This window comes from Schistocerca cancellata, chromosome 1 (assembly GCF_023864275.1).
Source record: "Schistocerca cancellata isolate TAMUIC-IGC-003103 chromosome 1, iqSchCanc2.1, whole genome shotgun sequence".
Taxonomy (NCBI): domain Eukaryota; kingdom Metazoa; phylum Arthropoda; class Insecta; order Orthoptera; family Acrididae; genus Schistocerca; species Schistocerca cancellata.
Genome location: NC_064626.1, coordinates 725,540,595 through 725,561,681, shown reverse-complemented (window position 1 = coordinate 725,561,681; position 21,087 = coordinate 725,540,595). Strand labels below are relative to the sequence as shown.

The 21,087-nt window shown below is 44.2% G+C and overlaps 1 protein-coding gene across 1 annotated transcript in view; it reads right to left on the bottom strand.

The window, feature by feature from the left end:
- Positions 1-21,087, bottom strand: part of LOC126097821 (peripheral plasma membrane protein CASK-like) — a 654,064-nt gene that overhangs the window by 495,999 nt on the left and 136,978 nt on the right. The window contains exons 4-5 of the mRNA XM_049910596.1: positions 13,556-13,633; positions 10,217-10,392 (exon numbers count right to left, since the gene is read on the bottom strand). Of these exons, the coding sequence (XP_049766553.1) occupies positions 10,217-10,392; positions 13,556-13,633 (254 nt within the window). The remainder of the gene's footprint in view (positions 1-10,216; positions 10,393-13,555; positions 13,634-21,087) is intronic.

The window sequence follows — 21,087 nt, the reverse complement described above, 5'->3', positions numbered from 1 at the left end:
CTGTTACCAATTAGTAGCTCTTCGCTACGCGCGAACTAGTAGTCCTACAGAAAAAATCGAACAGGACTTTTTGCAGGAAATTTAATTTAGTTAAATTTTTTGTATTGGGATATATTTTCGTTGGAGACCACAGTTTACCATTTCTTCAAGAAAAACATACAGAAGTGACTTCCAAACGCATCTTCATCCCCACACTCATCCCTCACCAGTCAGGATTTCTATTATGTCGTTCGTGGCACTCTCTCTTACCACTGTACGAAAATTTCCGACTACACAAGCTATTCCCGATATTCTACCTCTCTTGGTTTCTATTGATCTCGCTATTACGCCACCAACATAATCGTCTATTTAGTTAAAATTGTTAATTTAAAGTACCCGTGAGATTAATGAAAGGAAAACGACTTTTGTAACGTTACGAAAAAAGCAATTACGTTGACAATTCGATCCAACCTTAACCTAAGCAATGTCATAAAGCATGACGAATACAGTACGAATAATTGTTTATTTTACGTTGTTAAAATTCACAAAATGTTCGTTAAACTTTACAAACTTGAAAGTGAGGTCTGTGTAAGTGTTCGGCTACGCCGGCGGCGCAGTAAGGGCATTCAATAAAGACCAAAAAAGAAGATTGAATATCGGGAATAGTTCTTTGTGTCGGAAATTCCTGTACAGTGGTGTGACGAAGTGTCACCAACAACATACTAGAAATCCTCACTGATGAGAGATGAGCGTGGGGATGAAGGTACATCTGTAGGTCGCTTCTGTGCGGTTTTCTTGAACACCTGTAGAAGTGTGGCCTCCAACGAAAATTTATTCCAGTACAAAGTTGAACTACATTAAATTCCGTTTTGTAAAGAAAAACAGCCATTTCTTGCTGCTAGGAAAAGCTGTTTTAATTTACAAAACGAATATTTCTGTGCTTGCTGCGGACGATGGCCATGCATGCAAACTTGATATTAAATTTCCTACAAAAACGTCACGTTAATTTTTTCTGTAGGACCAACAGTTTGCGAGTAGTGATCGAAAGAATACGAACATCTCGCACGTGATTTTTGGAGGCCAACTACAATATTGCGAGTTGCATAAAACGGTATCGGCAGGGACAGCTGAATTACCATGTATAATCACAGTTTATACCCAAGTCCTCCTTATTGAAATGGAGCGTGTTTTTCTGCGTTGCGTAAACTAACACTCATTTAATTACGTTAACACTTATTTGTCACTATTAAATTTGCGTATAATATTAACAGATAGATTTTCTAAATATTTGATTACTTGCCACTTACCTGCAACAACATTACAATTTACCTTAACCACTGAACGGTGTGTTCGCAAGAAGAGGAGACCATCGTACAAAAAGTGGAAAAATAATAGACTAAAATGAGATTACAGGGAAGACATTCAAGTTAAAGAAAAAACTAACTATAACCAAAAAGCGGGTGTACTGCTAAGAATAACAGAGGACTCTAAGAGTACAATACATTTGATGGAAAGTAGAACTAAAAAAGGAAAGGAAGATGTTTACGTGACACTTACGATAAAGAATCAAATTGGGAGTAGTTTGCTAGAGGGCGTTGCCTGGTGCAGCAGTGCGAAAGTTGATAGGATTCCACTACTTGGCACACTAAGAAGTTGTCCGTTGCCCGTTGATGGTCAAATAAAGGAGGCTGCCACTTTTATGAGTATCACGTGTTCCGAACTTCATCGCGAAGGCTAGTTGGCCGTCACTAGCAGAGTTGGTTCTACTTGAGTGTTTGTGAATTTCAACATTAAACTTTCAAATGAGAAGTTATCATGCCTAGTCGAAATGAGTGCACATTTCTCATAGCCTGTGTGTAGGCGGAGCTACGTAAAGAAGCGTCACAGTTCAACTTCCAGTAACATGTGACATAAATCTGCAAGTGAATAGTCGACTATTAGCACAAGCAAACAATGCAGTTCGATGAAATACGAACGGATTAACCGAACGGTCTGTCTTTTGTTTAGGCGAAAGCATCGGTTGTCGTTTAGATAGTCGTTCGCTGGGTTCTGTAAGGTCGACGGATGTATGAATAACTGCCATTCTCTGTAACGGTAAAATCAATAACCACGGGGAAGAGATTAGAATTATTTGTAGGACAATTTAATAAATCGGTGGCCTGTATGGTATACCGCATGCAGAATTCATGATGCTATAGCCTCAAAATCTATATGTACACATGTAGGTAGCAGCAGCATGCGGAAATAGAAAAAATAATTGTTAAGTTTATCATTTTTGCTATCCTGTACAGAAAAGGAAATTCATTTAAGAATTGCCCACGGTCTAACGTTTGAAATATTTTTAATGTAATACTTGTATTCTGTGCTGCCCTGGACTGAGAAGCCATTTAGATGGGAAAAAGTAGCCCGGTCGCTGTTACTCACTGTTCTTTAATTTTAGACAAACATTGTGCTGTTTTGTAACTATAATGTGTGTGTTCGCATCAACGTCCAGTAACTGCGCTGACATGAATACTTGGATGGATGAGTTCTGTTCCGCTACTGTTGTCAACTCAGTTTCTTGGAATTGGTGTATACGTGGAAGTGATTCTGATAGCGTTGCTGGGATGTACAGTGTCTTGACTGGTTTTGACCAATCGATTAAGTGGGTCGTGCATCATTAGCTATCAACCTTTTAGATTCAAAGACAAAAAGAGACGCACCACGAAGCAGTAATCCGAATGGGACGGAAATCAGTAGATGTGATGTACACGAACTGACAAACAAATGCTTATAATTTCAGAAAAATTAGATGATTTATTCAAGAGAAAGAGCTTCATAAAATGAACAAATCAATAACGTGTTGGTCCACCACTGGCCCCTATGCAAGCAGTTATTCGACTTGGTATCGGCCGGCCGTAGTGGCCGAGCGGTTCTAGGCGCTTCAGTCTGGAACCGCGCGACCGTTACGGTCGCAGGTTCGAATCCTGCCTCGGGCATGGACGTGTGTGATGTCCTTAGGTTAGTTAGGTTTAAGTAGGTCAAAGTTCTAGGGGACTGATGATCTCAGATGTGAAGTCCCATAGTGCTCAGAACCATTTGAACCATTTTTGACTTAGTATTGATTGATGGAGTTGTTTAATTTCCTCTTGAGCGATATCGTGCCAAATTGTGTCCAGCTGGCACGCTGGTTGGAGGGCCCTATCCAGAATGCTCCAAATGCTGTCAGTTTTGGAGGGAGCCAGCGATCTTACTGGCCAAGGGACGGTTTCGCGAGCATGAAGGCAAGCAGTAGAAACTCTCGCCGTGTGCAGGCGGGCAATACCTAGCTGAAATGCATGCCAAGGATGGCTTGTCATTGAAGGCAGCAAAACGGGTCGTACAATATCGTCGACCCTGTGCTGTGAAGGTCCTGGTATGAAAAGAAGTGGCATCCCAGGTCATCACTCCTGGTTGTCAGGCCGTAAAGCGAGCGACAGACAGGTTGGCGTCCCACCGCTGTCTGGGGCATCTCCAGACACGTCTTCGGCCTGGAATCTCACTGAGTAGAGTAGAACTGTCTGCAGTGATGAGTCCCGCTTCGAACTGAGCACTGACAACCAGCGACGACATCTCTGGAGACGCCTCGGGATACCAACCTGTCTCTCGCTCGCCTTACGGCCCGACAACCAGGACTGATGGTCTGGTCTGGCATTACTTCTCATAGCAGAACTCATTTTGTTGCGATCCGCAGCCCATGTGTACGCCTTGGCGAACGAGGCTGCCGGATCTCTCCCCAATTGAGAACTTTTGAAGCATTACGGGCAACTCGACGTGGAATTTGACTATCTAACGCGCCAATTGGATAAAATTTGGCACATTATCCCGCAGGTGTACATCCAAAAACTCTATCAATCAACGCTAAGCCAAATGACTCCTTCCATAAGCGACAGAGCTGGACCAGCACATAATTGACTTGCTCAAATTATAAAGATCTTTCTCCTGAAAAAAATCATCCCATTTTTACTGAAACTCTAATCATTTGTTTGTCTGTACATGTACACCGCATTTACCGATTTCCGTTCCATTCCGGTAAATTTTTCGCGAAGCGTCGTTTCTTTGTCTTCAGAGTTGATTCCTCTAGGGAAAGTTACCTGTGGGTTGTTCGCTTAATCCTACCCGCGAGTAATCCGACTGCCGATTATTAGAAGTTGCAGGCCTTCTAAGCGGTAGGACTATCGTTAGATAGTGTCACTGCTCAGAGTGAATATTTTATTTTCATGTCCATGGTGACAGGTCCTCTCCGCCCTGTTTCAGCACTATTTCGCGTAAAAATTTTTAGTTTGCTTTTTCGGGTACGCACTCCGTACATACGCCGTAGTTGGCAAGTAATACAGGGTGATTCAAAAAGAATAACACAACTTTAGGAATTTAAAACTCTGCAACGACAAAAGGCAGAGCTAAGCACTATCTGTCGGCGAATTAAGGGAGCTATAAAGTTTCATTTAGTTGCACATTTGTTCGCTTGAGGCGCTGTTGACTAGGCGTCAGCGTCAGTTGATGCTAAGATGGCAACCGCTCAACAGAAAGCTTTTTGTGTTATTGAGTACGGCAGAAGTGAATCGACGAGAATCCGCGGGAAACAACTCAGTATGAACGTGACTCGCCTAAGGTGAACGTTTTCTGTGCCATTTCAGCCAATAAAGTTTTTGGTCCCTTTTTCTTCGAAGGTGCTACTGTAACTGGACTACAGTATCTGGAGATGTTAGAGAATTGGCTGTTCCCTCAGCTCGAACAAGAAGCACAATAATTCATATTTCAGCAGGATGGAGGGCCACCATATTGGCACTTATCTGTCTGTAACTACCTGAACGTCAACTACCCGAGGCGATGGATCGGCCGCCAGGCAGCCCGTGACAAAGCACTTCATCACTGGCCTCCAAGAAGCCCTGATCTTACCCCCTGCGATTTTTTCTTATGGGGGTATGTTAAGGATATGGTGTTTCGGCCACCTCTCCCAGCCACCACTGATGATTTGAAACGAGAAATAACAGCAGCTATCCAAACTGTTACGCCTGATATGCTACAGAGAGTGTGGAACGAGTTGGAGTATCGGGTTGATATTGCTCGAGTGTCTGGAGGGGGCCATATTGAACATCTCTTAACTTGTTTTTGAGTGAAAAAAACTTTTTTAAATACTCTTTGTAATGATGTATAACAGAAGGTTATATTATGTTTCTTTCATTAAATACACATTTTTAAAGTTGTGGTATTCTTTTTGAATCTCCCTGTATTTTGCACTAAAAATTCTGTTACAGATCTTCCTAAAAGAACTGTTCTGTTGCAAAGCTGTCATTGTAGTTGAATCATCAACGCCCCTCAATGTTGATCTGTTCACTTTATGATCCCACGACACTCGCATTTCATTTCATATGTTTTATGTACGAAGAATATTATACCGAAAGTATTATGAACCGGTTCCCTTTTCCCACACCGCTGTGATCCTGACTGCCCTCCTTTTGCCAGTTTTGTCTGACAAATGTCAAATTGGAAGTACGTACTACTGCGCCCTCCTTGGTGATGTGCTTACAACTTACAGATAATAACGTCGAACTTCTCCAATGAGCCCCTTGGCTGACGAACGTTAGCGATTTCACCAACATACGTTGCATACTCTAGCACATGATGCACTACCCTATTGACGATTATCGCACCTATTACTTAACATAGAACGTTTGTTGTTACCATACTGGAGCAGGCTTTTCTTCCTGACACGAGCTGCAAATGATGGAAAACTCTAGTTTCCACGTGCCTTTTATTACCACATTCTCCCTCACACCACTGCAGTAGTGTGTAACGACAATCTGCAACGGAAGTTATACTACAGCAGCGTTATTTTTAACTGACAACGAGTCTTAAGATAATAGAGAAGAGCCCTGGAGAAGAACCCTGAAGCAAGGCTGCTTCAACTAGTCCTGGAGTTGTTTGTGACGTGGCGGATACGCACCACGCAACGGGCCGGCGACGACGTGGACTCCCCAGCGCAGCGACCGTAAAGCAGCTCGCTGTTCACTTTTAACGCCTGCCCGCGCCCCGCTCGCTTTCTTGTATATTTGACCGTCGCGGCAGGAAGGCCGTTATGTATAATGGATTAACTGCGAGCTGCTGAACTGCCATCCGGTCGGGGCTCGAGGCCGCGGGTGCCACAGCTCGAGGAACGCGGCTGGTGTGGGCCTGAAGAGGAGAGGTGTGCCCGACTTCCAGTCCCCTGTTTGATGCTGAGGCGGCGCTCTCCGCTCTGAATGCACGCTCTTGATGTCTTGCCGCGAGGCCGAGTTATGACCGGTCTTAATAACGTGTACTGTAAGCACTCCTGGACAGTGTTGAAAATCTCTTAAACAGACGACAAGCTTATCGCAAATAACACTGATGCGGTCGGTGTTTATCCAGTCCTTGTATACACAATAAAGGCGAGTAACACACTTTTACGTTAACGTACCACATAGTAGTGAAAGTCTTGCCAGAGGGACTGCCTTCTGGTAACTCACGACGTTTATCCTAGTTGGACAGAGATTGGCAAGTATCATACTGCAGACAATACTTAGCCGTTTCCGATACCTGCCTTGCTATAAAGCGTGGATAACTTTTGCAAGTGAAAACAGCAAAATAAAAAAAATAAGAACTGTCGTCACTTGAAAAGGAGTCAACATCCTCGTGAGGTCCTGAAAATACCAAAAATAATTTTTATTTTATCATAAACAACTTTCATATTCGTGATGCACATTACGCTTAGATGCGGCTGCAGTTCCGTGACGCATCTATAGTTGAATTCTTCACATCTGTCTTGCATGTGATAAGCTGGTAATCACAGTGTGAGAGTCCATCGACAGTTAAAGGTATCAAGCAGCACACAACGTCACAACGTCAGTCATATCTTTCCGTCCGTATGTCATGGACGTTGCTGACGTTTGCGAGGCGCTCCTCCGGACAGTTAAAAGGCTGGAACAGCCGATATGCTGACGCGGAGATCACAGGAAGTGCCATAACCTGATTTCCCAAGAACTTCGCTCAGTTGAAGAGGAACCAAAACGAGCGAACATGTGTCTCTCGTAGCGAACTCGCTAGCTTTCCGGCCTCTCAAATGGTTCAAATGGCTCTGAGCACTATGGGACTTAACATCTACGGTCATCAGTCCCCTAGAACTTAGAACTACTTAAACCTAACTAACCTAAGGACATCACACAACACCCAGTCATCACGAGGCAGAGAAAAACCCTGACCCGCCGTGAATCGAACCCGGGAAACCGGGCGCGGGAAGCGAGAACGCTACCGCACGACTCCGGCCTCTCACTTTTGCGTCCTGTGTTGGAGCACGTTTATTGTTTTTATTTATTTTATTTTTCATGTATCTACCCATATCCGTATAAGATTTCTACATGAATGTTGCTTATCGAGTTGGAGGATACAAGGGCCTTGCATTAATTGTAAAATTACAGTAGATTTCACAGTAAGTGTTATACACTCATAAGCGTGTATTATATGTTCAGGGGTTACGATCTTTTCAAATTCTCATATTCTTGCATTTCACTTTTATATCAATTCTTAGTTCTTAGATATTATTTTTATGTTTATTCTTCACGAAGATTTCGTGCATTCCCCTGATGATACCGACTGTAGAAACATTATAAGCGTAGAAATTTGGAACACCAAGAGCGAATGCAGGTTTGCCACAGCGAAATTTCTTCGTTTGAATCTCACTCGGGAAAGAGAAGTCGTTAACATTGCTCAAGATTCCATACTTTCACGGCAAACCACGCACAGTGGATCCCTTCTCCGCGAACTGGCGCTTGTACTTGATTATGAATAATGATACACTACAAGATTTCATCGAAAATAATTTCAAATAGTTTTTACATTAATTTATTGTTTTTCTTTCATTGTTTTGCTTACATTCATTCACCACACATACAAATGGTGGACGAATAAGGAGAACGTTATTCCTATGTACGTTGGTGGTAATCTACGAACTGAGGTATATAAGTGAAAAATAAAAATAATATTCGGGTTTAGATCAAGGGACGCGAAAGTGTGAAGACTCGACGCTACAACTGTACCACTGCTTCCGTTGAAGGCACATGAGATACCTGGAAAACTCTGGCAGTAGTTTTCTCAGCCGGACAGCGTGGGCGAGCGGTTCTAGGCGCTACAGTCTGGAACTGCGCGACCGCTACGGGCGCAGGTTCGAATCCTGCCTCGGGCATGGAGAGTGTGATGTCCTTAGGTTAGTCAGGTTTAAGTAGTTCTAAGTTCTAGGGGAGTGATGACCTCGGAAGTTAAGTCCCATAGTGCTCAGAGCCATTTGAACGATTTGAAAGTTTTCTCAGAAACGGTCAAATATCTAGGTATAAGCAGACACACACATTCGCTTATTTTGACTCGTCTTCCAGCGAAGGAAGTTGCTAGGACAGCGGGTTAGGGCACTTTCTGTGTTCTCGTGGTGAGCTGGGCCCACACCGCAGCCGTGTGGTCTGCTGTAATACAGGCTAATTATAACGTATATTAAACTTGTAACAAATCCATACAGGTAAATAGCTAAACATAATGAAACAAAACTCTGAAGTTTTTTGTAACGTGGAGCCGACACGTTAGTTAGGAGAACAGCCAACTAGGACGTCACCGACCGTAGTTGCTGAAACAGTAGAGAAAGCTTTTCGTATGATAGAATTTGCCCTATGCTAGTCGGTACTGAGTGTGCAGAGAGCTTTCCGTGACAAGTTTCACGCTACTTCAAATGTTTGTAGCAGCACAGTGAAATGTTGGAAAAAATTCGAGGGTGATAGTTGTTCGTGCGATGCAGAACTCTGCGGCCGACAGGCGTGACGTTGGGCCGGGTGAAGCGAAGTAACACTGCGAAAAACCACAGGGTCCAGCTATCGAGCTGGTGCAGAACTGAGTATTTCTCAGCTAGAGACTGCGTAAGATCCTTCGGAAGCGTTTAAGCGTGAAGCCATACAAATTGCTACTTCTGTAAGCCATAAGCCATGATGACAAACTGCGCCATCTGCAGCTATGCAATGATACGGAGAAACATCTTGAAAATGTCGACTTCGCACGTAAATTAATCTACATTCATCCTTCGAGAAAAGTGAACCGACAAAAGACGCGTATGCGGGGGAGGGGGGGGTGTCAGAGAATCCGGACGGGATTTATCTAGAAAGTTAACGTGTTCTGTTCCGCGTCCAAAACACAGTTTATGGACCCTTCTTCGCTATCAAGTACCTTGGTATGCTGCATTGAAGTCTCCCGGGAGAACGTGACACTGATAGCTCGTGTCTCATACTTCAACGAGGTGGCACCTTTCCACATTTCCACAACTATGAGCGAGAATACTTGAAGGAGATGTTGCCACACGGCTGGGTAGGCAGAGTTACAGTCGCCGGCCCGGCGCTACGCTAGTGGCCACCACGGTCGCCACACTTGACACTTTGCCGCTTTTTCCTGTGTGAGTACACCACGGGTAGATGCTATGTTCCATCTCCACCACAGAATTTGGAAGACTTGCGACAGTATATCGCAGCCGTTACTGTTTCAGTGACTCCTGATATTCTTTGTGGATATCTGTAGAAATGGAGTACCGATTATGTGTTTGTCTTGTTACGAATGGTCCACAGGTAAAACTTTTATGAATATTATTAAAAAATGACAGATGTTGTCTTTCACGTACTCTATCGTTTGTTAGCTTGTTCCTCGCCATTTATCTGTAGAGATTTCTTGAAACGTTTCACGGACTTTATAATTACCCTGTATAACAGACCGTCGCCTGTGGTGCGGCGGGCTGCACTCATGTCTCCAGCACGACGGGACAGGCGAGCCAGCGTGCGAGACGCAGGTTGGATGGGCTGAAACCTGCACTGTACACGACTGTACTCGTGGTAGATGTTGACACCATCACCTGGGACGAAATTTTTGTTTTCATTAATTCCATGACGGAGTATCCAATGCATCTGGCCCAGATAAAGCGGTCGCGATGAAATGAGCTGTGACCTTGTGGTTGCCCGTAGTGTGCGCGAATATCATTTGAGTGGCCAGTGACAGTAACGGGATTACGCGCCACACCGAGTTAGTAAGTACACCAAGGTGACTGCACTGCGCGCTCGTCTTATGGCCTCTGTCTTTAGCGCAGTTGTTCGTCGGAGCACGAAGCAATATACTTCTGTAGGTGCGCTGCGAATTACTGCAATAATGAGCAAGGCGCACGGAGTGTGTGTCGTGTACTCACCGCCGTTGATCATCTGGCCGTCCTGCAGCTGGATGGCGACGCCGAAGCCGCCCAGCTTCACGGGTGCAGAGTTCTCCTTCGTGGCGAGCAGGACGCAGTGCGGCTTGATATCCCTGTGGATGATGTCGTTCTCGTGGCAGTAGCGCAGCGCCTCCAGGATCTGGCGCATGTAGTGGCTGCGAACAGGCGGCGCCGGCTGTAGTCGGCATTACTCATCATACCGTCTTCACGGTTGCTCGAAATCAAAAACTGGATCACATTCGCGGGCGCATTACAGGAAAAAATGTATTGAAAAGTGTGGTACTGGACAATCACTTACGCGATTACAAGACGAGCACAGTGTTGTGTGTTGTTCACTGCTGAAAAACAGGATTTTTGCCAGCGAATTACCTCGCCATCAAAATCGAGTAAAACCGTTAGCTGTCTTTACGTATCGCTCTTTACTGATTTTTCACCCTTTGTCTTTTTTTCCCCTCACCTCTTCTGACCTAATAAAAACCCAAAATTACAGTATGTCTCTGTTCAATCTGTGTTCGTTGGAAGCCCTTTTTCTCCTGCTTTTCCTCCAGGATTCGTAATATCTTCAGCACGCTAGCACGATGCAATTGTAGCCACGTATTATGGTCAGGCACGCTAGCGAATTCAGTGCCCCTTTCTGTTTTTCTGCCTTTAAACCGAGACACAGTTTCGGAACAAGAGAAGAAACGAACAGAGGCCAGCGCTGAGCAGAACGCAAATAACTGCACTTTTTACTCCAATCCTGTGGACAACCGAAAAGATGAAACGGACCACCACCTTGCTTCCCGAGGTCTCTGACGCAATTATTTCTGGGATAAGCTACCACGGGCAGTGTGTAAAACTACTAGACGTCTGAACTTTTAGACAGACTGCATTTTTTCCGCACTAACATTGAATCGCAGGATATGTTTCATTGATCTACCCTGGGCGATCTCTTGCCAGTTCCACCACGTACCTGGCGCCTTTAGACCTTCTGTCAACTTATCCATTCATTCGCTTATAAATCTGCCTGCTGACTGCTTTCCAAATGGCGCAGTGCTTTCAATTATTTTTGGACACACTCACACGTTCGTCTTATTTACTATTTGAACAAATTCGCCGCGGATATTGAAGTTGATTAGCCGTAACTTCAATATCCGTCATATTTACGTTTATTCTCTATTTGTGGAGTCTCCTCCGTTCTCTGATGGCTGAAACTGGGACTGGTCGATTGAATTTACTTGAATTTGTATTTCAAGAACGCGTTCAAGGTCAGATAGGTTTCATCCGACCCGAATTGCAGCACACACAAGGATTTTAGTAAGTTGGCCACAAAACAACTTATTCTGATCTTCTAAACTGGCTTTTCCGTACATTTCGTTACGTCGCTGCATCCAAATATGTGACTTCTCAAATTTATTTATATCTGTCTTTGGGAAATATCAGTTCCAGCACGTACTGCCAGTATTTTTCTATCACCACATGCTTAGCATTCTCCGAGACGGGCAGCCATTGTTCTTATAACATGTGTATGAACCTGGTGTCATCGTTTCCAATTCCTGGTAATAGGTTAGCGCTTGTTTTTATTTTCAGGTAGACTCCTACATAATTTCTCTAATTTGGGCACAAACTAAGACATTCGCCCTTCCGTCTAAGCTTATTGATACTGTCTTGAACAAGATATTTGACAAAATGCTGGTGGTATTTCTATGGTGCGTAAAAGTGTCCAGTGACTTGTGATTCTAATCTGTGAGACATTTAAATGAAGTTCTATAAATCATAAAATCTTCTCTGAAATACTTAGGCGTCCAGCGCTTTTTGGCTGCAGCCCTGTGTGTGTTTTCGTATGTTTTCTATATGTTTAAACGGAAAAGAAGGATCTCCGAATCAAGTTTATAAATTTTTTCACAAATCTGTTTCGGGACAATAATTTCTTAGTAGTACGTCGTATTCATTGGAAATCACATTTTCATTCGCAAATTATTTCCGGTTTTTACTTCATCCACTTGAGAAAAAGACCTGGTGGACACAGTTTGCACACGTTTATCACGTTCGGCTTGAGGGCCGTCGTCTGCTAACTGCTGTTTATTGTGTATGTGGGTATTTTATCACTAGGCGCTCAACAGGTTAACTGTAATTTGTGACGACTATAATGACACAAGTAACTTCGGATGACCAAGTAGATCACCGATACTGTTCACATTAGCCATATTGTTCGGTAATGCCTTTTTAACGTATTATGTTAACACCGCTTATAGTTTCACAAGTGACCCATGTGACATTTGACAATAGGATTTGACATCTGGAGGTCGGGAATATCTTGGTAGTAAATGGGTGTCATTGGTGGTCGCCAGATAAATGATTCCCACTATTTTCTAAAATAAAAATGCTACGGGTCCCACCATGAACATCATCATGACGAACAACATCCTATAGTAAGATATCGCTACCTCCCCCCCTCCCCTTACTGTTCTTCTTAGTGATGGCGCTGTACTATGTTACGATCATACCTTTTTGCAGCTGAAAAGGTCTTTTTGACAATATAAACACGTTTAAAAATATAGGTTTTCGCTTTATTGGACGGCATAAATGCGCTCAATTATATCTCGTTCAAGCCATGGACTTTGCTCAGTTACATGCACAAACAAACCGGATACTAAGCGCACATGTTTTCAACTAGGACTGTGCTAGAAGAGACAAAGTGTTGGGATTTTCTGGTTTAGACCAACGACTTACGAGACTTCCTTTGGTTTTCAGGGAAATGTAACTATTAATATCCTACCACATTTTCTCAATTCAGAATTGTTATCCTTGAATTAGTTAATTGGAATTTGGCAGAAAACGAATGAGCTACACTATGGACCGGTTCTAATGTGTACACTCCAGCAGAAATACCGAAAAAATGCGTATCTTGTGTCTAGTGGAACACATAGCGATTGGTTGCACTGGAGTATTTTACTACGAAACAGCTAAAATCGCTGACTGAATCTGCTAGTCACAAAACGTGTTTTTTAGTATTGACATGTACTCAAGTCCTCCACGACGGCTTATCTGAGAACATAACTAGAACTTCTCATGTGACAATACTACGCAATACCGAGCCGAGTAAAAATCGCAGAAAAACGTCTCATGACGACTTTATTCTCTCAAAATCGGTTACGTGTTCACAAGAAGTGTACTGTTAACATGTTTCGACTAATTTTTATTGCATGGTGTTAAAATGGCAGACATGCTGGACAATGGATCAAAATAAAATTGTTCACTTAGCAGTAAAGGTTCTCCAATATTTATGGACGTCCGCTCTTAAACAGTACGGTTAGCTTTTAAGTTACCAATTCTTACCTGGCGACCGCCTCGCTGTAGACGAAACCCGCCATGGCTCGACGGACGACCTCGAAGCACAGGTCCGATCCGTCCATGCTGGAACACAAGCACATGCTGTGTTACGACAAATGGAAGCACTAGTATTGCTGACGATGACTCTGCATCACATTTCATTTCATTGCCAACAGGAATGCTCTTAGCGGGTACCTGATTCTCCTTAACAACAACAACAACAACAACAACAACAACAAAGAAGACTGTACTCGCTGCTGCCGTTCCTCAGTTTCTTGTACTCGGGCCACCAATAAAAAGTAGACTATACGCTTCCTCTGCAGTTGATACCTAAGAATAATTTGCTCAGTATGAAATACAACGCCGACTAAAGGCTGCTTGTATGCTGCCAGTGTCCTAATAAAGTTTCTGTCAACAGGTGATGGCTCATAGTGTAAAAACAAACACGAGAGACTAAATGAAATTACGGTACCTAACAGTGATGCTGGTATTGTGATACAGTTCGTCCAAAAGTAGCATCCTCCACCATATACTCTAGACTGGCTTGGGGAGTTCATATGAATGGATCAGTCTCAGACACTTCAATAGAGTGAACTACACAACAGATTGCAACACACTTGGTCAATTTATTGTAATAATCATGTTCGTGAAACTGAATTCCGGAGACGCTGATGATGGCGTAAGTTTTATTTGTAAAGAAGAAAACAATTCGCGACTGTGCTCCTTTAAAGACCTAATTCTCAGTCGTTCACCAAACATGCAAAAATGCATCATGGACTGAAAGATACACTGTTTCCATCCAAACCAAATCCACTGACTCAGTCGACATTATCTCAAGGAGTATTATTAGGATAGTGATAGACATAGTAAAAGTCAGCACGGTTGTGAGAATTAAATGCTGCACTGAGCCAGTTTTGCCGCTTCCTGTGCGGTTGCGGGTACTGCACTGTCCGCTGGAAATCAGGCGCTATTTATTTTAAGATTTATTTCAACGTGATGCTTCATAGGACTGATCTGTGAATCCATTTCCCTATCTCATTCAAGAGTGTCCATAGAAAGAAACGTCCAAATCATAATTTAACTTTTCCTTGTCCTTTAATCTTGCCACTTTGAATAGTAATCGTTACTTCAGTTAAGCTAATTAATTTAGAAATTAAAATAAGTCTGTTCATTTTAATTTAATCACATATATCTCAGGCTTAATATAAATGGAATAATGCAAGTAACTATTACTAAACAAAATAGTTCACAGGATAAAAATGTAAAATTCAGCATACAAACAACGTGCAAATCCAGCCAAAAAGCTCTGTCATCAAAGCGTATTTTCAGCTGTGATGAGTTTCTTTCCCATAATCAGGCCAATATGGAGTTAATCGTGCTCGTTGACAGTCAGAGCTCATCATAACTCAATGCAATAGCAGCTACAATGACTTTACGAGTAAGACAGGAACACACAGTGTCAACGTAAGGTTATTTAACCATCTATTGCGTGACTTTATTTAGGAAACGAATTTCAGTGAAAGAAAGTTAGGTGGTATGGTCTGACACAAAAATACCGCGGAACAGACTGAACATAGAAATTTTGATTTAATTTTTATTTATTCAGTATTTTAGGTTAGTTGTCATGTCCTAACAAATCGATGACGCTGATTAATCTTTCAGTTACAGAGACATGGAAACTTAATCTGCGGTAACATTAAGCTCATTTTACATACCTTAAAAATCTAATAGATATGATCTAAGCAGCAGAAATAATTCACCCCTTCAACTACTTTAGCGCGTGTGATTACGTACACTCGACCTTTATCTAAGATAGTTGTTTTTCAACTGTTCCTGCCAACGTAATGATGCTAAACACAGTGCAGCTGGATACAGGCAGATTCTGCGTGTTGCCAGCTGCCAACTTCATGCATATGAAAGTGGTTTCCGGAACACACGTAAAACTTACGCTTTGTTGTCAAATAGCAACACCATGCTATACGCGGTTAACATTTTCTTGGTCCCGCGCCGACTTTCCTTTTTTATTTTGTTGCGATTAAGTATCACTGCGTATTTTAGCATGGGCGTTTGGACTGCAAGATGGTCGTACGCATGTACAAAACTATCCAGTTCCATAACATTGGTGTTAGAAGATTCGTTGGCACACATTAAATCCAATTCCGCACGCGTACGTCTTTCTACCAGTAAAATAGGTGGCTTTACTTGTGGGACATTATTGGTCTCCGCGTCCGAAGGCACGCTCCAAAAGTTGCCGATGGAATTCTCGTGGTGGAAGAAATGTTCTTCACCAGAACTCCACCAATAATGGAAGGAGGCATGACAATTATGATCAACGGACGGTGAGTGAACAGTGCTCGCTGTCATCGCTTTTCAGCCTCTCTGCATTTCCTTTCACTTCATTTCATTTCATGCTCGTCCACAACAACATAGAAGTAGATCAGCGCATCCCCACTCAAGGCGTCCACTCTTACAACACACGAAACACTCGGGAAGGTCGGAGGTTTCAGCCGGGCAGCGCTCAGTCCTCTCCACTAGGAGAATGTGAAGGACATAACAGTGCGATTTCGTTGTTGATCGTTCACTGAGCAGATACCACTTGATTTCTTTCCCGGTATCAATGGGTCCTTTTCTTCACCGTAATCGTCCCTTTCATCCTCTGCGTCAAGTTAATGATGGTTCAATTACACATGCAATAATACTCAAGAGGAGCAACGGCCTCCAAAATAGCGCAGGAGAGTGACAGCCGGTCTTCTTCTTACTTCTGTTTTGAAACATACTTCATTTTATTCTTTGTATGTGACAGAATTCTAAATCTGATACTACCGCTCAAAAATCTAGGATAAGGTTTTAAAGATAACCAAGTTGACGACCATTGTGAGACAACAATAAGACACTGTAGCATGTAATTTGCTATGCCAAGTTACCAAAGTAAGCTGTGTTGATTTAATTTATTCGTGTCGCAAACCACCTAAAAGGATAACTGTATTTTAAGAAAGTTTTTCCACACATTAAGACGTAACTCCATCTCCAACCCAGTTAAATTACGCTCTCTGAAGGACTTTCTGCGCCTTGGTGCATTTGATGTGGTTTTTCTCCAGGAGGTTTGTGCCCCCTTTCTCTCTGTCCTGGTTGGTTATGAGGCACTATATAACATCGACCCTGACGCCAGGCGGGGCACTGCTTTGCTATACAGATCAGAGTTAACTCCATCCGATTTTACAAAACTACCCAATGGTCGCGTTCTTGCGTGTATCATTCGGGATGTACTTTTTATTAACGTCTATGCTCCTTCAGGAGCTAATCACAGGCATGACAGAACAACACTTTTTACTTCAGATATCACCCCTTTCTTGACAGCTCGTTGACTTATGGTGTTTGGCGGAGATTTCAACTGTGTGGTAGCCGATGCTGATCAGGTCCCAACGCCTATGAGGTGTGAAGCACTCTCTTCACTCCTTCAGGCGGCTGACCTCAATGATACGTGGCGCCACTTTCATCCCGCCTACACACAATTTACTGACATATACCCCACTGGGGCAAGCCGTATTGACCGTGTTTATGTCTCTGCTGATTTGATTCCTGCCCTTTGTGCCGTCCAAGTCATTCCCGTGGCCTTTAGTGACCACTGTGCATACTCTTGCTCCTTGCATATCACGGGTCCACCCCGGTTCCTCGAGGCACCTATTGGAAGATTAATACACTTCATCTCCCAACACCCGAACTTCGCACCCTTGTCACGAAAACATGGCGGGATTGCATCGCTACTGCATCGAAGTACCCTACCACTGTGGTTTGGTGGCTCCGCTGTGCGAAGCCGCGACTGCGACGTATTATCCAGCAACATAGTCGCGAAGTCGCACACTGGAAGCGTAGCACACTAGACTTCTATCAACAATGTCTAAATGATGCACTAACCCTTCCTGCTGACAGGTACGACCAGCGCCTCAACAAAATTAAAGCGACAATCCTTTGCTTCTCTCGGGAGAAGGCTGAGGGGATGGTGGTGAGGTGCTGTTCCGCATCCCTGATTGAGAGCAAAAGGCCATCCATCTATCACCTAGCCTCTGAAAGGAATCATGCAAAGAAAAACACCATTCTACGCCTTAAAACAGACGATGGTACGCGCCTCACAGACCACCGTGAAGTCCTCCAACGCCTAACAGACCATTATACGCACCTCTTCCAGGATGTTGAGGTAGACGTCGCCGCCCAACGAGGACTTATCGGCGGGGTCCCGACTTCATTGGATAGTCGAGACCGCGACTGTTTGACTGAGCCACTCACACTTGCTGACCTCACATCTGTCCTCCGTGCCTGTCCGGGACAAAAATCACCTGGCCCCGACGGTCTCCCTTATGAATTTTACCAACAATTTTGGGACCTGTTAGGAGACCACTTCTGCAAAATGTGCGCGGAAATTTTTGCTGGTTGCGAGCTACCCGCCGATTTTCTAGCTGGTCGTATTGCCCTTATTCCAAAGGTCACAGGTCACTGTCGGGCTAAAGACCTTCGTCCCATCACCGTTCTTAACACTGATTATAAGTTGGTGGCACGAAGCGTGGCTTCACGTCTTAAACAGGTAATGAGCAAGGTACTTTGTCCCACTCAATCATGTGTCGTTTCGAATCGAACCATCTTTACCGCCGCTTCTATATACCGTGATGCTGTCTTACTCACCGCCGACGCTCTAACCCCGGCTGCAGTTCTTTCCCTAGATTTCGCTGGTGCATTCGATATGGTCTCCCATACCTACCTGCTGGCCGTTATGTCGCGGATGGGTTTCGGGGAGCGCTTCATAAGAGTTATCCGGCACTTCTTGGATGGAGCAAATTCCACAATCGTTGTGAACGGCTGCAGATCACACCAATTCCCATCAGACGATCAGTTCGACTTGGGTGTCCCTTGTCAATGTATTTGTTCGCTTTGGCGCTGGACCCCATGCTGCGGGACATCGGAAGAATGGTCGATGGTTTCGCTTTCCCAGGCGTCACCTTCCGCAGTGCGGCATACGCGGATGATGTCGGTGTGTTTGTAGCAAACGCCAGGGACATCGATTCAGTTCGCAGAGTCCTCAACGTTTATGAACGAGCATCCAGTGCCATGTTAAATTCCAACAAAACGGTGCTAATCCCGCTAGGACCACGATCATTGACCATCAAACGCCCATGGTACCGGATTGTGGGGGAACAACGTATCTTGGGCCTTGAGGTGACTGCCTGCCCGCAGCGCATGCTAACACTCACGTGGAGGCGAATTCTCACGCGCATCAGAGGACTTTGCGTGAGTTACGCTGATCGACGACTCGACCTCTATCAACGAATCCAACTGATTAATACTTACATCCTATCAAGGGCATGGTATGTAGCACAACTCCTTACGCTACCGAAACAAACTGGCAGAGCCATCTCACAAATAGTATATTGGCTATTGTGGCGGCATGCACTATTCAAAGTTGATGCGCAGACTTGTACACTGCCAAAGGTCGATGGTGGCCTTGGACTCATTGACTTTCCCCGCAAATGTGCGGCCCTCCTGATTCACCGTATCGCCACTTTGCGTGAGATTGACCCAGGTGGGACAACAGCGGTGCTTTTCTACCGTTATCGCCCGCAATCGGCGCGTGCACCAGTATGTTTGACACATATTCCGTTCCGGATGACGACGGTCAAGGACTATTACCTCGATCAAAGTTACGTCCTCCCAGTGGCCACTGACAAGGCACGCATGTCGAAGCGCCTTTACCAGGCACTTCGAGGCCAGCCCACACCACATAAATTGGAGGACAGACGACCGTCGGTCATCTGGCACCAAGCTTGGGCCAATATCAACCACCCAGCCCTTCCCACGGACGTTTCAGCGCTATGGTATCACGTCGTAAACAATTTAATACCCACTAATCATCGCCTGGCGGCCATCCGCCTTCGGCCCTCGGCTGCTTGCGGCCGATGTGGTGACGTGGACACCAGAGAGCATCGTCTCTTATGCCCTCACGTCACAGAAGTGTGGGACCTTGCACGTGTGCTATTGGCGCTGATCGGTGGGACTACACCGGATAATGTGTCAATCGACTTGTTCCTTACCCCTGACATTCAGACCAACCCCCGAACACAACGTAACGCAATGGTGTGGCTCTTGGGCCACACCATTTTCACGATCTATGACCTTTGCCACACCGATGCTGTCTCTTTCATGGACTACCTTTGGAGCCAGCATCGCCTGGCGGAATCTGACCGGAAATATACCACTACTTTTGCAAGATTTCTTAAAGTGGCAATGGTTCATGGTTATCAGAAGGTGTTCCGGGCTGACTAAGGCACCTCGTACAAGAACTGCCTGAGTGTAGCCCTGGATCTTTGTCACTCGGACTTTCAAACTACCCTTGACTTGCCTATACCCCAGATTTGACAATGGCCTTCTGGGTATCACTATAGTAGACTGTTCTATGATACTGATAATGTGGAAATTGGTAACATGGAAATTGTGTAAACCTTGTATGAAAAATTATTGGAAAATTGGAAAACACGTAATCTATCTTCGAGGATTATTACTTAATTCTATGGGCGATGGGATTATCTCGCCAGTTTCGTTTTCATTTGAGTGAGCTGACGTCCATGTTTTTTTTTTTTATTTTGCCTTCATTTTTGCCTTCATTTCTGTCTTTATTTATTTCTTTCTTTTTAGTTCCTAAAATCATCACTTGCTTCACACCTGCAGAGGGAGGTGTGTTTCTGAGTAGTGTGTCGTCGCCCCCTGAGGCATAGCAGAGTATGCCTCCGCTTTTATTTTCGGTTTATGGCGATAAGTCTTGCTACTAACAGCACCCTGCTTTACGTGCTGCGTCGACAGTAGAGGATTTAAAAAAAAACCGGCAGCACAGTCGGAAAATACCGAAGTTATTGTCGATTTAGAGGCACTGCAGTAAGTATCCGAAAGTTTTATTTTGCCTTTAAAATTGCGGAGGAGAGTGCCACTCTTTGAATAAAGGAATCGGCGGATAGCGCTTTAAAGAGATGCCTGCTTCATTATTTCCGCGCCGACAGCTTTGTACGGCTTACTCCAACTTGTTCAAGCGCATGCGCAAATGACGATGAACGGACGCGGCTCGTTGCGCAGTACAAATGCCGCTGCCTCCTACCGAAATTCTCATCTCGGGAGCGTGGGGTGAAGAAAAGAACAACGGAACAGGGCGCCTTCCGCGGGCTGCCACTCATTTTCTTTCCGAGCCGCAACTTTTTAATGAACAGCTCGCTGTGTTTGTGACTAGGCACAGCCGCTGAAGCACCTGTCGCAAGGATTTGCTTGCTTGCTTGCAGGTCATCCGACACAAAATTAACAGCTGCGCCATATTTCCTTTATTTCCAGTACGCTTCATACAACATTCTAGTGTTCACCCCTAAGTTTCCTTGTTTACGGTTAAGACTTTATAAAACGTAAAATCTACAAATGATGCAGAAATATTCATTGAGGACTCCAGATTATCGTTAAACAAGACATGGTACGCGGAGGCTTTGCTCCGTCACCACTGATATTAATCGTAT